The 18383-nt window shown below is 40.8% G+C and overlaps 1 protein-coding gene across 2 annotated transcripts in view; it reads right to left on the reverse strand.

The window, feature by feature from the left end:
- The window catches only part of Csmd1 (CUB and Sushi multiple domains 1), a 1532231-nt gene that overhangs the window by 216346 nt on the left and 1297502 nt on the right, over positions 1–18383 (reverse strand). For both annotated transcript variants that reach the window (XM_021218735.2, XM_029532138.1), the window contains one exon: positions 1655–1857. In XM_021218735.2, the coding sequence (XP_021074394.1) occupies positions 1655–1857 (203 nt within the window). The remainder of the gene's footprint in view (positions 1–1654; positions 1858–18383) is intronic.

Below are 18383 nucleotides of genomic sequence, written 5' to 3' on the forward strand. Positions count from 1 at the left end.
CCCTCCCTTCTTCCCTGCTCCCCTCTCCTTTTTTTCTTTCTTTCATTTGTTGTTTCAAAGCCAGGATGGGCACTGGATTGGAGCTTCTTCAGACAGACTCCCCTGCCCAGATGCAGCTCTGTCCGTAGAATCCATGCCTATCATGCATGAAGAGCTCCCTTCAATCCCTGGTACCACGTAAACTCATACCCGAAATCATAACCGTAGGGAGGTAGAGGAGGAAGGTCAGAAGTTCAAGGTCATGTTTAAGACCTTGTCTCAAAAAAAAAAAAAAGAAACAAACAAAAAAGAAAGAAAGAAAGAAAGAAAGAAAGAAAGAAAGAAAGAAAGAATTAAAGAAAGAAAGAATCAAAATAAAATGGAGATATATGTTTGTGAATTGCCATCTCAAATCAGAGGAACACTAGAGAAAGAAACTGCAGATTCTGAAACCTGAATTTCATGGAGGACCCCTTAAAGCATTAACTTGACCTCAGACAATTTTGTTTTGTAAATCCTAAACAGGGCACTTTACCAACTTGCCAAGAGCCAAGTTTGTGGGCACATGTATATTAGGACAGCTCCTTTTGCTGACCTTGTATGTCATCAAATTACATAGCACCTTTATCTGATGCTCTTGGGAAGGTACTAAAACATTGAACTGCCACAGTGTGTATCAATCCCGTCCTTCTGAGGAAGTAATTCATTTGAATGGAATTCAAACAGGGCAGTGTGGATTCACCTATCTTAAGTACCCAAGAGTTCAAGTATGGGAATGTTCCTCTCAGTAATAGTTCACCAGAGGCTACTCTATTAGTGATATCAAGCCTTAGCTTGAAGAAGGACGCAGACACTTGGGAAGGGGAAAGCAGAGCATTTCCTAACCCTTGTCAGCTGTACCTGAGGTCCCATGCAGGCTTCAGAGGAAGTCAGGGAGGTCAGACTCAATGCCAGGCTTGGGAGAAACCCAGACACAAACCCCACTTTCTCCATACTGAGAATATCTGCTTTCCACTGCTGCCTGGACAGTCACTGCCCAGGTGAAAAACTATCAAGTCCTTCTTTCCCTTCTAGCATCCCTACCTGGTAACATCCTCATCCCTAAGTCAACTGTTCTCTTGACAATGATGAACTGAGAACACACCACCATTAAGTACAGCCTCTAGCATTTAAGAAAAGAACCTCTGTGAACTCCTGCCTCTATACCTCTTGAAGCACTCATATTAAGAATCCTCCTGGAAGGTTAGTCACATGAATCTTCTGCCAAAAGATTTTTCTGACAGGCAGAGGGAGGCATGCAGTGATGTAGAGAAGACTTGAACCCAGCAGGGCTCTCAGGACTCACCTCAAACACTATCCAACCACACCCTTCACTCTCATACCAGCTTCCACCCAAGCTATGCCTTCTTTCCTTAGGCTCCCAGCTCATGCAAAACCAAGTGTAAGTTGGCAATGCGTGCATCCTCTTGGTCTTTTGTCATAGGAAACTTGGTTATGAACCCAGCCAGAGACAAGAAGTCTTTCTCCCCCTTAATTAAATTTTTTCCTCCTTTATAATACATCCTTTCCAAGACTCAATTTATTCTAAGGAGATATTGTTCACTCGTATATGAACAGAGTTCTGTACCCTTGGCAAGTCCTGGTGTTCAAACAAGAAACCCATGTTTGCACCTACTAGAGAACTGGATGGAGAAGCCGGACTTGCTGATGAAGAAGTCACTGTCGAACTGCAGGGTGAGTGAGTTGAAGGTGCTGTGGATGTCCTCAGGTAGGGCTGAACCGCTCCACTCCTTCAGCAGGATGTTACTGTCCACCGGGCCATCCCAGACCTTGAGGATGTCATGCGCCGTTTCAGTGTCAAACACAATGAAGTGGAGGCTGCAAGAAACAGCAGAACTTCTGTGTTCAGTGAGAATCACACTTCCCCTCCACAGAGGGAATCATCCTAGGCGAGGTAGTACTGACCACCAACCCACTTAACATCTGAACCAAATGTGTTCTCCAGGTGCCTGACCAAGAAGAATGAGGATCCAAGCAGTTCAAAATGTAACAGGGTACAAACACATCAGTCACCACTGTAGAGAACCAAGCTATAGGCTAAACTGCTTGCCAAGGACACATGTTTCATCCCAAGACTGCTAGACCATTTTCAAAACTCCAGCCAGAGCACACACGCTAAACAAACTCTGTACACTAGCTTCTTCTTATGGTTGGTCTGGACACTTGGTGACAGCACACACATCAGGAGGAAGACTTGCAGAACTCTCTGAACAGTCTGTTCTGATGTTGTTGGGGTAAATTTTATCTTCAGAGTTAGTACATTATTTGAAACAACACCGAAGCAGAACTTTCCAATATAAAGTCTCTTCTTTATAACATCTTTAGTGAGCTTATATTAGACTTTCAGGTATTTCCCAGAACCATCTTTATGCTCGAGGAAGCTTGCAATGACAACGGACAAATAGAAGACGTTAGCTAAAATGCCAGCAAAAGGCTTTTCCCCCCAGCGGGTTTTTATAGGTTTTCATTTACTGGTTATTGCGCATGGATTGTGCTTCAAGCACAATCTTGGTAGCTGACCTACCTAGAGCTATATGTGAATCCCAACTATATCGTTTTCCACATATTATATATACAAAGGATTGGCACATCTCACCTGAGTAAAGAAATAAAATATGTAGTGTACTTTGGTACAGAATATTATATATAAAGAACAGAATATGGTAGAATCTATTTCTCAGCATTTATCTTCTCAGTAATCTGTCCTGCCTGTCTCTACACTTTTTAAAAATAAAATTTTATGACTACACCTATATATCTCCTGTATACTACTACTAGCCAATTACCTGCTTGTCCCAATACCCTTCCCAGTATGTTGTGATAATCTTGTTTTTAGTTTTTAATATTCCCATATGTGCTAATGTGTACAGATCCATGTGTCCCCAGGTCACCCATGTGTTTAATAGGAAGCACACAGATGAAATCATGTAAACTGTATGTGCCTACACCATTCTCAGTTCAACTTTACATTTGGAATTGTGAATCTCCATGGGTGAAAGTAGAGAGTCTCTTAACTTACTTTAAGATCAGTTTATTTTAAATGTATATGAATAAATGTATATTCCTGTGCATGCACATAGATGTAAGGTGCTCGCTGAGGCCAGAAGAGGATGTCAGATGCCCTGGAGCTGGAGCAATAGGTAGAGTACAGGTGCTGATGTGGGGACTAGAAAGAGAACTTTGGTCCTCTGCAAATGTATGTGCACTCTTAACAACTGAGCCATCTCTCATCCCTGTTAATTACTTCAAAGGTCCAGGGGTACGCTTATTTTCCTTCCTTCCATTACAGCACAGTTGGCCAAGGTCTCTCTCTTTTTCTCTCTTCTCTCTCATAATAGAATACACACTACACTGGATATTCTAGAACAGCCATTGAAGAGGCTTTGGCGACCTGACATTACTCATTAACAAACACTTAGCCACCCTGCTTTCCCTGTGACTCTACTTCTAATCTTGTAATGATGAGCCAAAGCCCTTAACATCTTTGCCAATCCCCAAACAGTACACAGGATATGTGTATAGACAAAGAGTAGATGCAGTATGTCTGGTTAATTGTGGCCATTGATGACTAATGAAATTGGCTATCCCCACCCCCTCTGTGTGTGTGTGTGTGTGTGTGTGTGTGTGTGTGTGTGTGTCTAAAAGTCAGTTTTCCTTCAAAGTAGTTGAGCAACTCTGCATTTGTAGAATTCCAGCAGTATACAAAGTCCTTCTCTGAGGTCATGGAAGAAGTCATTGAATTACATAAGCAGTCATCACTGTTAGTGATGCAACTGAACTGCACAGCAACAAGAACAAACAAAGAATACCACATTCTAGTATATGGTGAGGATGAAATAGGGATCAGGGAGAGGGGAGAAGACTCCCAGGCCTGGGGTGGGGGAGACAAATCATGTGGCAGGATGAGGTATGCACAGAGACTTGAGGAAACCGAGAGCCCTGAAACAGTCACATAGGACTGAGGGGGTGCGTGCGTTCCACCAGACAAAAACCCAATACAGAGGACTTCCACCTTGGAGAAGACCCAAGAATCCAAAGCAACCAGGAGAGAAGGGAGGGACAGAGGAAAGGAGGAGAGAGAGAGAGAGAGAGAGAGAGAGAGAGAGAGAGAGAGAGAGAGAAGACCAGAGAACAAATGAGGGGGAGGGGAAGGTGTAAGGAGGAAGAGGGGACAAAAGAAAAGGGACCTCTCTGGGTATGCTAAGTATTTTGACCTTTTGGCTGGGTAAGGTATCAGGTCAGGTGATTGTGAAACAATGACCTCATCATCAGCTGTGAAAATGTTCTTATTTTCACTTTATACTATAGAAAACAGAGTGCAGATAGATCAAATCCATGACCTTCCTGAAGGATGCCAGAAGCAGAGCCATGTTCCTTATGGAAGTTCCAGAACCTGAGGGTGTGACAGATTCTAATACATTTTGTCAGGTAGCAAAACCAGACAGAGGAGCTGTGGATAAGAGGGTGCAAGGCACTTTTAAGATTTTTAGCCTCAAAACCAAGAAGGCTGGAATGGCCAGTTGAGAAAGGGAGTATGGAACCTGTGTAGCTGAGAAGAATGGAATCTCTGGGTTGGAGCTCTGAGCTCAGACCTGTGCAGAGGGAAATACACAATCAGCTCTAAGATGGTAAGGGGCTCCAGAGGAGGTCTGCATTCCTCTGATGCATGATTTTAAATCCTAAGACAAGATGAAGCCACCAAAATTCATGAGCAGGGACAGAACCATAGCTAACACAGTACCTGATCACAGGCATTTGCTGATTTGCACAATGTGTCCTGTATCTTTCTAATTAGGGTTGGTGTTAAATCCGGGGGCAAAAAACATCTGGAAGCTTCCAGAGAGAAGGAAACCTGGTGAAGAAGTCAAGAATGCAAAAGACAAAAAGAGGGCTGGGTAACCAAAATGGCTGAATTACACAGGGAAGAGCCACTGGGGGCAAGGGCAGCTGGCAGAAGGGCAGCTCAGACCACTAACCTGGGCTGGAAATATTAGGGTAGCGAGTGGATTATGCCAGCCAGGAGGATTCTGTAACTGGATGAGACTGAGGGATGCCAGAAGAACCTGGTGACCAGGTCTGCTTTGATATGTTAAATAAGCACCTCAGCCACTTTCCTAAGGTTTGAGACCTAACAGATATGTACTATCATCTTGCTGAATTAAAATACAGGAAAAAAAAAAAAAAAGACGCCTGCCACTTATATCATGGGCACGTTTCCTGCATTTCTGGGTCTTTAGTTTCTCATAACAAAGACTGAAATCTTATTAAATTATTCCTCCATGCTCATTTGCATAAGCACACATTTTTTACTAGCATGTAAATGAGATTGACTGTAGAGTTCAGCTATGTTTTTTTTTTTTTTTTCCTCCTCTGCTTGCTTCCTTCATTCTCTGATGAATGGCTTGCTTTAGACTATTAAAAAAAATTAGATCACTTCCTTCTCTATTGATTTTTCTGATCTGGAAGCTATTTACAGCATATCATTTTAAGATAGTTATTATATAAAGAGTAATTTCCTTTCTGTTGCAAACAGAAAAAAAAAATGTCAGTTATTTTTCTACTCAATGATATCCCAAAAGAATAGTTGTGTTTTTGTTTTGTTTTGTGCATTTATTGTATTTATTATCTCTTTTCTTTTATTTGTTGAAACAGGATTTTACTCTCTGCTGTGCTTACCTGGAACTGACTATGGAACCCAAGCTGGCCTTAAACTCCCAACAGTCCTTGTCCCCTCTTCCTCATGGTGCCCCCATCTGGTTTTGCTACCTTACAAAGTGTATTAGAATCTGCCAGACCCTCAGTGTCTCCACTGTGGAACGTCCATAAGGAGCATGGCTCTGTCTCTGGCATCCTTCGGGAAGGTCATGGATTTCACACTCTCCATCTGCGTTCTTTCCTGTATAGCACGGAGGGTAAACAGGCACCTGCAGCTCAAATCTGTACTCCAGCTCCCAACTCCAGCAGGCTTTCTCTGGGAGCCCAATAGCTACTCCTGCAAGCAGTGAAGCAGGTGGGTGAGCTTCTTACCTTTACTCTTCTTCCTCTCCTCCATATCCAGTCCCCAGTCTCATGCCCTGCTCTGTAGCAGACTACCCTCTTATGGTCTCTTCTCATTCTTTTACCTCATTCTCAGGGAACTAAGCAGATGGTAAAAGAACATCCTGCATTCTTCACCTCCATAGATCCCCGCAGGCCCCACTTTTAGCCCATCCCCATTATACCTCTAACCTTCTTCTAAGGACCAGAAAAAGCAACAGAAATTGAAGAACAAAATAGCCACTCAACAAAGACAAGATATCAGCACCTAGAATTACAGTCATCTCGAACACAGATTCTGGGGCTGTAACTTTAAAACACAATAATAGTCAGGGCATGATCTGTACTAGAGCATTGCAACCTTACTACAGTATCCACAGCACAGACATATGGATTAATGAAGTTGATTTGAATATCCAGTCATAAACCCACACACCTGGTTTTTGATAAAGAAGCCACAAATAGATAATGGGAAAAAGCATCTTCAACAAATGGTGACAAACTGATGTAGAAGAATCCAAATAGATCTGCACTCATTACCCTATGTAAAAATCAACTCCAAATGGATCAAAAACCTCAGCATAAAACCAGAGACACTGAACCTGGTAGAAGAGAAAACATGGAATAGCCTTGAGCTCTTTGGCACAGAAGAAGTATTTCTGTACAGCACACTATTAGCATAGGCACTAAGGTCAGAAATTAATAGATGGGACCTCATGTAACTGAGAAACATCTTCATGGCAAAGGATACTATCATTTGGAAAAAGCTGCCGCTTATGAGATGAGGAAATATTTTTACCAATTCCATATCCAATAGAGAGCTAATGAGAGAACTTTATAAAGAGCTCAAAAACTAGCTATCAAGGAAACAAAAACCCCAATTAAAAAGTGGGTACAGATCTAAACAGAATTCTCATGATAGGAAACTAAAATGGCTAAGAAACACTTAAAGAAACGTTCAACATACTTAGTCATCGGGGATACGCAAATCAAAACTACTCTGTGATTTCATCTTATGGTCCTTAGAATTACTAAAATCTGTCAAACAAATGTTCATGCTGGAGCTGATGTGAAGGAAGGAGAGAACTCATCCAGTGCTGGTGGGAAGGCAAACTTTCACAACCTCTTTGGAAGTCAGTGTGGCAGTTCCCCAGGAAGACGGACCTCCCTCAAGATCCAGCTATATCACTCTTAGGCATATACCCAAAGTATGATTTATCCTAAAACAAAGACACTTTCTCAACTATGTTCGGTGCTACTCTATTTATAATAACTAGAAGTTGGAAACAACTTAGCTATCCCTCAACAGATGAATGGATAAGGAAAATGTGGTACATTTATACAATAGACTATTATTGCTCAGCTATTTAAAAAGAATGAAATGTGTTTTTTAAGAACATGCATTTATTTATTTTACATATATGAGTACACTGTAGTTGTCTTCAGACACACCAGAAGAAGGCGTTGGATCCCCTTACAGATGGCTATGAGCTATTGTGTGGTTCCTGGGAATTGAACTCAGGACCTCTAGAAGTGTTCTTAACCACTGAGCCATCTCTCCCAGGAATTCACAATGGGACCTCATAAAATTGCAAAGCTTCTGTAAGGTAAAAGACACTGTCGATAGGACAAAACAGCAGCCAACACACTGGGAGCATGCCTAACCCCTGGATATAGTCTCTACAGGTTCTCTCTCCCATTGGTGGGGTATTTCAGCTAATGTCATCCCTGTGGAGTCCTGGGAGGCTCTTGTTTTCCTGGTATCTGGGACTTTCTGGTAGCTACTCCCAGTTTCCCATCCCCCATTGCTACACACCTCTGTTCAATTTCCTGACCCTCTGTACATTTCTTCCATCTCCTCCTATACCTGATTCTTTCCCTCTTCCCCCCCCTTCTCTTCCTCCCAAGTCCTTCCCACCCTCTACTTCCCTTGATTATTTTGTTCCCCCTTCTAAGTAAGATTGAAGCATTCACTCTGTTTTTGTTTGATTGATTGCTTTAAGTAAACTTTTAATTTTTAATTTTAATGTTTTATTTATTTTTCTCTTGTATTTATCCCCCATACTCCAAGCCTTCATATAATGGCTTTGTTTATTCTTGTTTTGAGGACTTCTGAATGTTCAAATGAGTAGGTCTTTGCATCAATATTTGTTTCTTGGGCTCTTTTCCTTCTGTCTTTTTGTTTGTTTGTTTTGTTTTGTTTTTTGTTTTTTTTTGTCTTATTCTGATATGTTTATTTTTGTCTCATTATATTATATTATTACCTCTTAGCTATCTGTTTAGTTTCTAATGAGAGAAAGAGAGGGGGTAGATCCAGAAAGAAGATGAGATAGGTATGGGCCTGCAAAGCTGTGTGAATCGGGGAGCCAGTCCCGAAAGCAAGAATGAGGTCCAGATGTGTCAAAACCCTGAAAGTCTCGTCCTGGGACTGGCAGGCATTAGTAATGCTTCATCATTTCTCTGGGCCTGCCCATTCTAATGAAGGTAGGCCTTACAATGGGCACCACCCTTGAGGTGGTCACATAGTTTGGTGGCCAGATTACAGGTCTTACTCTCTCCCTAAAATGACATGTCCAGGTAGTGCCTGAAATTCTTCTTCATACAAATGGGCATTCCCAGCACCTCAGAAACAGCATATGATGTATGTTTACCCCCCAAGTCCCTACCCATTTCCCCAAGGTTTATACAGCCCTCGTTCACCCCAATGAAGAGAACCATCTCTGGAGAAGGCTGTTTATCCTGTACTCATGTGGACCTAGGTCCTTCTGACCCACCCACTTGACTCAGCTTTATTCCTTCTAGTCTAGCCTTGGGTGCCTAGGTATCCCAAAGAGAAAAGCAGAGACGAATTGGGAGAAGTAGAGGGAGGGGAAACTGTAATCTGGATATATTGTCTGAAAACAAAATCTATTTTCAATAAATGAAAAGTTATATCAAACTATAATTATTTGTTCCATGGAATTTAATAAAGATCATTAACAAAGTTTTCAGTAGTTTTTTTTTTTTTTTAGAAATTGAGTGCTGTATTTTTACAAATTTATGAGGATGCATAAACATTTGGTTTTCAGGTTCCTTGGAACTTAATTTTAGCAATTTATGTTTTCCTAGATATTACCCAATTCAATACATATGATGTAAAGTTCTTTTTTATTTTATTAGACCTTTAGTTCCCGTTGAATTTACAATTCTGGCCATTTACAAATATGTGCTACTTTTAGAAACTTCACTTCTCCTTTAACTTGTTAAGAATTCGCCAGCTTTAATAATCATTTCAAAAGGCTAAGCCTTTTAGCTAAGTTTTATCTGTTGAACTGCTTTGTTTGATTTCTTCTTGGTTTATTTTTGTTTATCCCTTTTTGTTTTGTTATCTCATTTTCTTTGGATTTATTATTTTTTTCTGTCCTTTTCAGTTTTTGCAAACTAGAGAATCTTCACGTTAGTTACTAATGACAAGAAAATATGGAGATTTTTCCAAGGCAACACACTAGGTGGAAAGCTAAACTTAATATTTTGAAGTGCTTATACTAATATTATTTTAAGAATTCAGTCAAAAGTTTTATTATTACAAAAATAAGAAGTATAGATTAAATGTATAATGAGTTTGAAAGGGGAAAAAATGGATCCTGATGGTTGTTAAATCATACCTTGTCATTTTGGAATACTAGCCAACGCTGTAACACAAGAAAGAGTAGCTGGGATTAACACATGGTAGAATTTTGAATTTTTCAACCCTGCCTAGACTTGAACTCAGTGTCAGATAAGAAGACTTTTAAAAAAAAGATTTACTTATTTATTTTCTATGTATATGAGTATACTGTAGTTGTACAAATGGTTGTGAGCCATCATGTGGTTGCTCAGAATTGAACTCAGGACCTCTGCTTGCTCCAGCTCAAAGATTTATTTACTATTATATGTAAGTATACTGTGGCTGTCTTCAGACACACCAGAAAAGGCCATCATATCTCATTACGGATGTTTGTGAGCCACCATGTGGTTGCTGGGATTTGAACTCAGGACCTCTGGAAGAGCAGTTACTGCTCTTAACTGCTGCACCATCTCTCCAGCCCAAGAAGACTTAAAATAACCAAAAAGTTACAGAAAAATATTATACTAGATAGACACATATTTCAATGAATGCCAATAAAACCCAGAAACAGAAGAACTGAGATACAGATGTCTAAATTATGACAAAAACCTCATATGAAGTCTTGTGAAGAAAGGACTTACTGCATCATAAAGCAATTAAAATTCTTTACAAGAAAAAAAAATGTGGAAGCTAAAACAATCTAGAAGCAAACCCAAGGAGTCCAGGTACCTCAATTTGAACAGAAAACAACCAAGAAAATACATGATGCAGCATACTTTAAATATGAATCTGAAATTTCTAATAGTAGTTATAATGGAGTAGAGCTGAATACGATGCATTGGAATGAATAGCCTGTGAAGTCAAGATAGGACAACAGGGCTAGGAATACAAGAATAAATGGGTGTAGCCAGCCAAATGATGTACTCATGGTATAGAATAGCACATGAAAAATTAACAAGAAATGTGAGAAACAAACCAAAGATGGCATGTGTCAACTACAAAGATGGTATTAGAGAGTCATGAGTAGTCATGGGGGAACCACAAGGCAGTCTAAAACAGAAAGAGACCCAGTGACAAGTGGATGGAGAAAGGGTCCTTGATTCTTTTCAATGCTGCTGTGGAGGAGATGAAATGTTGACTTTAGATGGAGCAGGTGTCTTGCATGGCTCTACATACTCTCTAAAATCCTGAATCTACACTTAAAATTAACTCATAGCTACCTATCCAACACAGGACAAGCCATAATGACCTAAATTGAGTGAGACCATCTGTGCATCCACCACGGCTCTGAACAGATATAACTGCGGTTTATCGTGGCTTCACACCACAGATTCAAATGCACAATCATGGGAGCAAGAGATGAGGAAACCAAGTCTGACACCAAGCAAAGCACCGTGCAATCCCATTCGGAGTCATGTTCCCATCAAGAGAATCTCATTGAAAATCAGAAAAGGGACTCAGACACAGGAGATGGCAGCAATTTTTGTAGGGAGAACTTTCAAGAGGAAGAAACTCACTAATCAAGTCCATGTTTAAATTCCCCTAGAGTCCAGCTATGAGAGCTCTACAAAGGCTAAGATGCTTGGCTCTGGTACTATTGGGAAGGTGGTTACACTGTCATTCCTCTGATCACACGTGCTTCTGCACAGAATTTAGGTCATGGCTATGAAAATCTAAATATTCACACAGAGCAATCCCAGCTACCTATCATGGAAAGGATCCCAGGTGACACTCCAGGAGGACCTTGTCTAGATTGTATCTCTTACAACACAGAATAAATGGAACGACTCAAATATTACCAACAAATGTCATTTAAATCAATTCAAATATGTTCAGACAATGAAATTATTCTCAGCAATTTCAGAGAACAGGGTATGCCAGTAAAAACAGAAATCTGATCATGATTATTAACGAAAAACCCCTTCAAGAGAATAAAAACCATACAGTTCCATAAATAAATAGATACTATGCAAATCAAACTTAAGTATATGCATTTTCACAGAAAAAATATATTTCCAAACTGTTTCCTAAATAGATAGGTATTCTATTAATTTTATTAATAGAATAATAATAGAATAAAAATTCTATTAAATATTCTATTATTTTCAGTTAAAGTAGGTCAAAGTAGAAGGTGTACATCATTTGACAGACAGGCAAATGCTCCACAGAAGGATTTGTATTAAGGAATTTGGAGTGCTCACACTGTTTAATTCAATAAATTATTTCCTGGGATTTGTTCTAAGGAATTAATCATAAACATGGACAAAGATTTTCTTGTAAGATTGCTTGCCAAATCATTGTGGGTAAGCTAGCAATACAAACATCTGACAAGAGAAAAGATGTTTAATTATGTATGTTCATAATACACACTACCCAGTACAGGCCACTCTGTTTTGTGGGTTAGAAACCCCCAAGTTTAATCAAATTAAAATGAATATGTTTTTAATCACTTCTGTGATGTACATGCACATGATTTTTTGGTCTGTACAGGCACCCCAGCCGTTAGCACAGCATCTATTTGCACTAGGAGTAGTAGATACTCCAGAGACCAGTGAGGCAGTGAGCATTCATGAAGGTTCATATGAGTAGTGTGTATAAGGTAGACTGAAGTACTGATGGGTCTCCTTCGGCCTGATCATCCACAGATGCCAAGAAGCAACCGCACAAAGAGTTTGATGTAAGGTATTTGTCAATGTGGAAATGGTGATATCTGGTATATAGGTAATATAAGCTTCTGAAGAAGCTATTCTACAATGTGTGTGCCCTAGTTTTATAGGTATACAAAATTAATTTTTAATGAAAAAATGTAATACTCTGCTCAGAGTGTAACATGAGCGCTGCCCAATGATGAGGTCAGACAACAGACCCTTGGAACCTTACAGAGTCAAACAAGGTGTTGTAGCAGGGTTCAGCAGGTCTGTCCAGGAGGTGTTGCTTACTGAAGGGACAGAGGAGTCTATCCAAAGGAAGATACTCTGGGCAGAACCAATCAGGGAAAAGGAAAGAGAGTGTGGGTGATGGAGCTTATAAAAAATTCAACCCACAGCTCCTGGGTGAACGCTAACAAGAACCCCTCCCCTGCCCTTGATGGCTCTTTTTGTCCTCCCCTTGGCTGATGCTTCTCCAACCCTGCTTGAGATCTCTGTCATGCTCATACTCTGACAGACCCTGTGACCTCCAACTCTTCCTCTTTCTCAGTGACCCTTTTCTCTTCAATTGTCATTCCACTTTCCTTTCATGTTCTCACTCTCTTGCTGGGTCATTTTTCCATGAAGTACAGTTCTTTTGTCTGTCCCATTGAGTAGACATGATGGTTCCCTAGACAAACATCACTCAAGAGCCCTGTAACAAAGGTAGATTGAAATGTTCTGGGCTTGTCTGCTGCCTATGGCTAAGACACTCCAATGCAGACAAACAGAGAGAGACCAAAGTCATAAATAAAATATGTTTTCTCTTTAAAAGTCTACATTAGGCATAGTATTGATAATGTTGATAAAGTTATGACTTATAGTGTTAATAGTGTGTAAGCTTGTCAAGGATTCAACTGGACCACCCAGTACAATTACCCATGGACAATTGGGAATAGAAAAACAATCAAAGTGATCTCTCTGAACTACCACAGAAAGACAGTCAAGTCAAAGACACAGTGTACAGTCAGGTGATGCAGAGCATAGCCCTTGGTACCCTTTACTGGTATCCATATCTCACCATCATTGTTGTATAAATTGCAGTCACACTCTCCACACTGAAATGCATGCAGTATCCCAGAGAAACATTAGTCCACAACTCTTAATAGGACCACATTCGCTACAGTGCTTTGTTATTAGACTTTTAATTAAATTCAGACCAGGTAATTATAGCAGAATGTTAAAGTTATAAACAAAATTCTCTGGATAACTCTCCAGTGGGATGAAAAAAAATCACTGTGGGTAGGAAAGTATGGTGGGAGGGCCAGCCAATCTGTAATATGTACTATAATCTATAGTGCAAGTACACTATATCTGGTATATATCCATCATGAAAAATGTTAGTTACAGTCTGTCTTAGTCAGGGTTTCTATTCCTTCACAAACATCATGACCAAGAAGCAAGTTGGGGAGGAAAGGGTTTATTCAGCTTACACTTCCACATTGCTGTTCATCACCAAAGGAAGTCAGGACAGGAACTCAAGCAAGTCAGGAAGCAGGAGCCGATACAAAAGCCATGGAGGGATGTTCTTTACTGACTTGCTTCCCCTGGCTTATTCAGCTTGCTCTCTTATAGAACCCAAGACTACCAGCCCAGGGATGGCACCACCCACAAGGGGACCTCCCCCCATTGATCACTAATTGAGAAATGCCTTACAGCTGGATCTCATGGAGGCATTTCCCCAACTGAAGCTCCTTTCTCTGTGATAACTCCAGCCTGTGTCAAGTTGACACAAAATTAGCCAGTACACAATCTTTTCCAGAGCAAATAATTCATGATGCCCATATTAACATTTTCTCTCACCTTTCTTGACAAAACAGCATTCAAGAATGGTTTGAGCTTCCAGGGATTCAAAAGAGTCCCAGCTACAACTATCAGCAAATGCAACTGTGAGAAGCCGGTGTGGCTGCGGCTGGGGCTGCATGAGCCAAGATGGCGCCCTGGCTCACTACCAAGCCCCGTGATTTCCTCCTTGTTTACCAAAAACCTGATTATGTGCACCTGAATGATCATGTGCTGTCCGCCTGATGCATAGCGTCATACAGCATGATATTGAGTCACTGGCCTATCAACACACACCCTGTCTGCTTACATGGCTCGTGTACAGAGCATTCTGAATGCTGATTGGATGATGAAGAATGGTGAGAGACGAGTGCAGAGGGTGGAGGGGGATAAATTGGGTGATTCCCCCATAATAAACGGCCGAAGGTGAAAGAGAATAAAGGAAGCTGCAGCAGGAAGCTGCGGAAGCTGCTCAAACCCTGCCTTGGTGTACATGTATGTGTCTTTGCCCCATCTCTGCTGGCTGGAGGTTAGGGTTCCCAGCATGCAACCACCCTCATATCATTTCCACATGCAACTGCTCATTAATATTTAGACCATGGAAACCATCTCTATTTAAAAGTCATAGCATGAATGGACAGCAATGTTTCCCCCTGTTGTAAGACAAACTGCAGTGTTTACTGGTAATTTGCAGGTAGAAAAATATAGGTTATATTGACTATGTCTCCAGTGAAATTATTAAGGCTTGTTAAACTCCCAGCAAACATTAAAACCAAGATCAGCTTCCATTCTGTGAGTGAAATTTTAAAAAAGCACAATGTGTACTTTAGTTATTTTCCAAGCCACCATTTTTAAAAGTCAAGTCTGTTTTCTCAAATGAGTTACTTCATCAAAGTTACGGGTAGGTGAGTTGAATATCAATTGAGTAAATTATTTGCAAATGCTTATGCCTCTCTCTTAGCTTATTTATTGTTTAATTTTTTTGATTTAAAATGTTGTGATGACAGGAGAAAAATTCCTAAACAGAACACCAGTGGCTCTAACACTAAGGTCAAGTATTAATAAATGGGACCTCATGAAACTGAAAACCTTTTGTAAGGCAAATAACACTGTCAATAGGACAAAATTGCAGCCTACAACTGGGGAAAGATCTTCTCTAGCCCTAAATCTGACAGAGGGCTAATGTCCAAAATATTAGACTCTAAAAATCAAATAACACAATCAATAAGATAGAGTACAGAACTAAATAGAGAATTCTCAACAGAGGAATCTCAAATGGCTGAGAAGCACTTAAAGAAATGTTCACTAGCCGGGCATGGTGGCACATGCCTTTAATCCCAGCACTCAGGAGGCAGAGGCAGGCGGATTTCTGAGTTCGAGGCCAGCCTGGTCTACAAAGTGAGTTCCAGNAAAGTGAGTTCCAGAACAGCCAGGCCTATACAGAGAAACCCTGTCTTGCAAAATGAAAAAAAAAAAAAAAAAAAAAAAAAAAAAAAAAAAAAAAAGAAAGAAAAAGAAATGTTCAACATTCTTAGTCATAAGGAAAATACAAATGAAAAGGACCCCGAGATTCCTCCTTATACCAATCAGAATGGCTAAGGTAAAAAATCTCAAGTGACAGCACATGCTGGTGAGGATGTGGATAAAGAACACTACTACATTGCTGGTGGGATTGGAAACTAGATAAACCACTCTGGAATCAATCCAATGGTTTCTCAGAAAATTGGAAATAGCTCTACCTGAAGACCCAGATATCCCACTCCTGGGCATCCCAAAAGATGATCCACCATACCCCAAGGACATGTGCTCCACTATGTTCAGAGCAACTTTATTTGCAATAGCCATAAACTGGAAGCAATCCAGATATACCTCAACTGAAGAATAGATATAGAAAACATGGTATATTTACACAATGGAATGCTATTCAGCTATTAAAAACAAGGTCATCAGGAATTTTGCAGGCAAATGGATAGAACTAGAAAATATCATCCTGAGTGAGGTAACCCAGACCCCAAAGGACAAGACATGCAAGGTAATAAACTCACTGATAAGTGGGTATAAGCTAAAATGTTCAGAATACCTGTGATACACCGCATAGACTGTAAGAAGTTAAACAAGAAGTAAGGCCCAAGTGAGGATGCATGAATCCCACTTAGAAGGGGGAACAAAATAATCATGGGAGGCAAATAGAGGGAGCGATCTGGGTGGGATAGGTGGGGGTGAGTGGAATAGGGTGACAGGATCAGATACACGGAGAGACAGGAGAGGGGCCCAGAGGGTGAGGAGAATGAATGGAAATATAAAACTGCTGGGGTTGAAGGTGGGGATGGGGGGATTCTCTAGGAAGTCCCAGAGAGGAAGGATGAGGGAGGCCCCCAGGAGTCAATGCAGGTGACCTTAGCTGAAATGTCCAACAGTGGGGATATGGAACCTGAATAGACTACCACCAGTAGCCAGACAGGACTCCCAGGAGAGGGATAGGGACATCAACTCACCTACAAAACTTTTGACCCAAAATTGATTCTGTCTAAAAGAAATTCAGGGACAAAGACAGAGCAGAAACTGAAGGAATGGCTGACCAGTCACTGGCCCATTTTGAGACCCGTCCCTTGTGTAGACACAAAATTCTTACACTTAATATTAATGATGCTATGCTGTGCTTGAAGATAGGAGCCTCACATTGCAGCCCTCTGAGAGGCTTGACCCAGCAGTTGCCTGAGAAAGATGCAGATACCCACAAAAGACCTCTATGGAAGCCAGGGGAAGAATTGAAAGCCCTTAAGGAGATGGCATACCCACAAGAAGACAAAAGTGTCAACTAATCTGAACGTCTAAGAACTCCCAGAGACTGAGCCACCAACCAAGGAGCATACACTGGCTGGTTTGAAGTCCGGGGGCACATATGTAGCAGACAGTTGCCTTGTCTGGCCTCAGTGGGAGAGGACATGCCTAGTCCTGCAGAGACTTGATGCACCAGGGTAGGGGGGAATACCTGGAAGTGGGGTTGCCTTCCCAGAGGCGAAAGGATGAGGGGGTAGTGGGAGGGCACAGCATTTTTGGGATGCGAATAAATAAATACATAAATAAATCTTTAAAAGTTGTGTTAATACATTTGAAAATGCTAACTTTCAGGGGGGGTGTGGACTGAGAATGTTCTAGAATGGTATAGATGTATATATGACTGCCTCTAGACTGATGACTAGAAAAGCATGGACTGAGGAAATGCTCCAGTCAGTGATGTGTTTTCATGCCAGCCTGAGGCTCTGGGCTTGATCCTTAGAATTCACATTAAATCCACATCTGGGGATGGTGGCACACCTTTCTCCTCCCAGCACTAGAGAGGCAGAGACAAGCAGTTCCCTAGGGTTCTCTAACCAGCTATTCTAGCCAATTGGTGAGTTCTGGGCAGGGAGGGATACTAATTTAGGAAAACCAAAACAAAAGAAAGAAAACCAATATCAACAAAAACCACACCACACCACCACCACCACCAAGATAGAAAAGGTGACAAATAGCCCCTGGGAATAACACTCAAGCTTTATGTTGGACCTGTATGCATACCTGTACCCTTTCTATCATGGGCAATAAAATAAAATAAAATTTCTATACTTATTAATTTTACATAACACCATTCTTTGTTGACTCCCTCTCTCTTTTCTTATCAATACTTAATGGAGGCTTACATTCACTTGCAGGTTTGACCCAATAGCTGCTCTCCTTCAGGGGAGGTATGGCCCTTTTCCATCCAGGAAAATAAACCAGAGGGGAATTCCAAGAAGCATAAACAGTGAAGTCCTCCAAATAAACAGAAAACACTGTTTTTAACAGTCATCCACAATGGTGGGTATTTTCTACTCCTGAGAGTCAGAGGAGTGATTTCTGTATCTCTGTAGGCAGGTGTACTCAAAGATTTCATCTTTACTTATATGTCGCTCAGTGAACAAGTGACTTTATTGATTCTGCTGCTCAAATTCACCTTGGTACTCTCCATGTACATCAGCCATTTATCTTGATTAAGCATACATTAAAATTTAAATGAGCTATAAAGTAGTTATGTATGCTCTTATTAGCATGTAGCAAGGGGCAAAATAATAGGCTTCATGATAACATTTTCCTATGTCTTCAGAAGGTGCCTTGATATCTTTGGTCCCCATCACCAAGTATCCATCCTCCTCATTATGCAGTTTCCCTTCCCACTCCTGTTCTTTCTCTCTCTCTCTCTCTCTCTCTCTCTCCCTCTCTCTCTCTCTCTC

The sequence above is a fragment of the Mus pahari genome, chromosome 19, assembly GCF_900095145.1.
Source record: "Mus pahari chromosome 19, PAHARI_EIJ_v1.1, whole genome shotgun sequence".
NCBI classification, from domain to species: domain Eukaryota; kingdom Metazoa; phylum Chordata; class Mammalia; order Rodentia; family Muridae; genus Mus; species Mus pahari.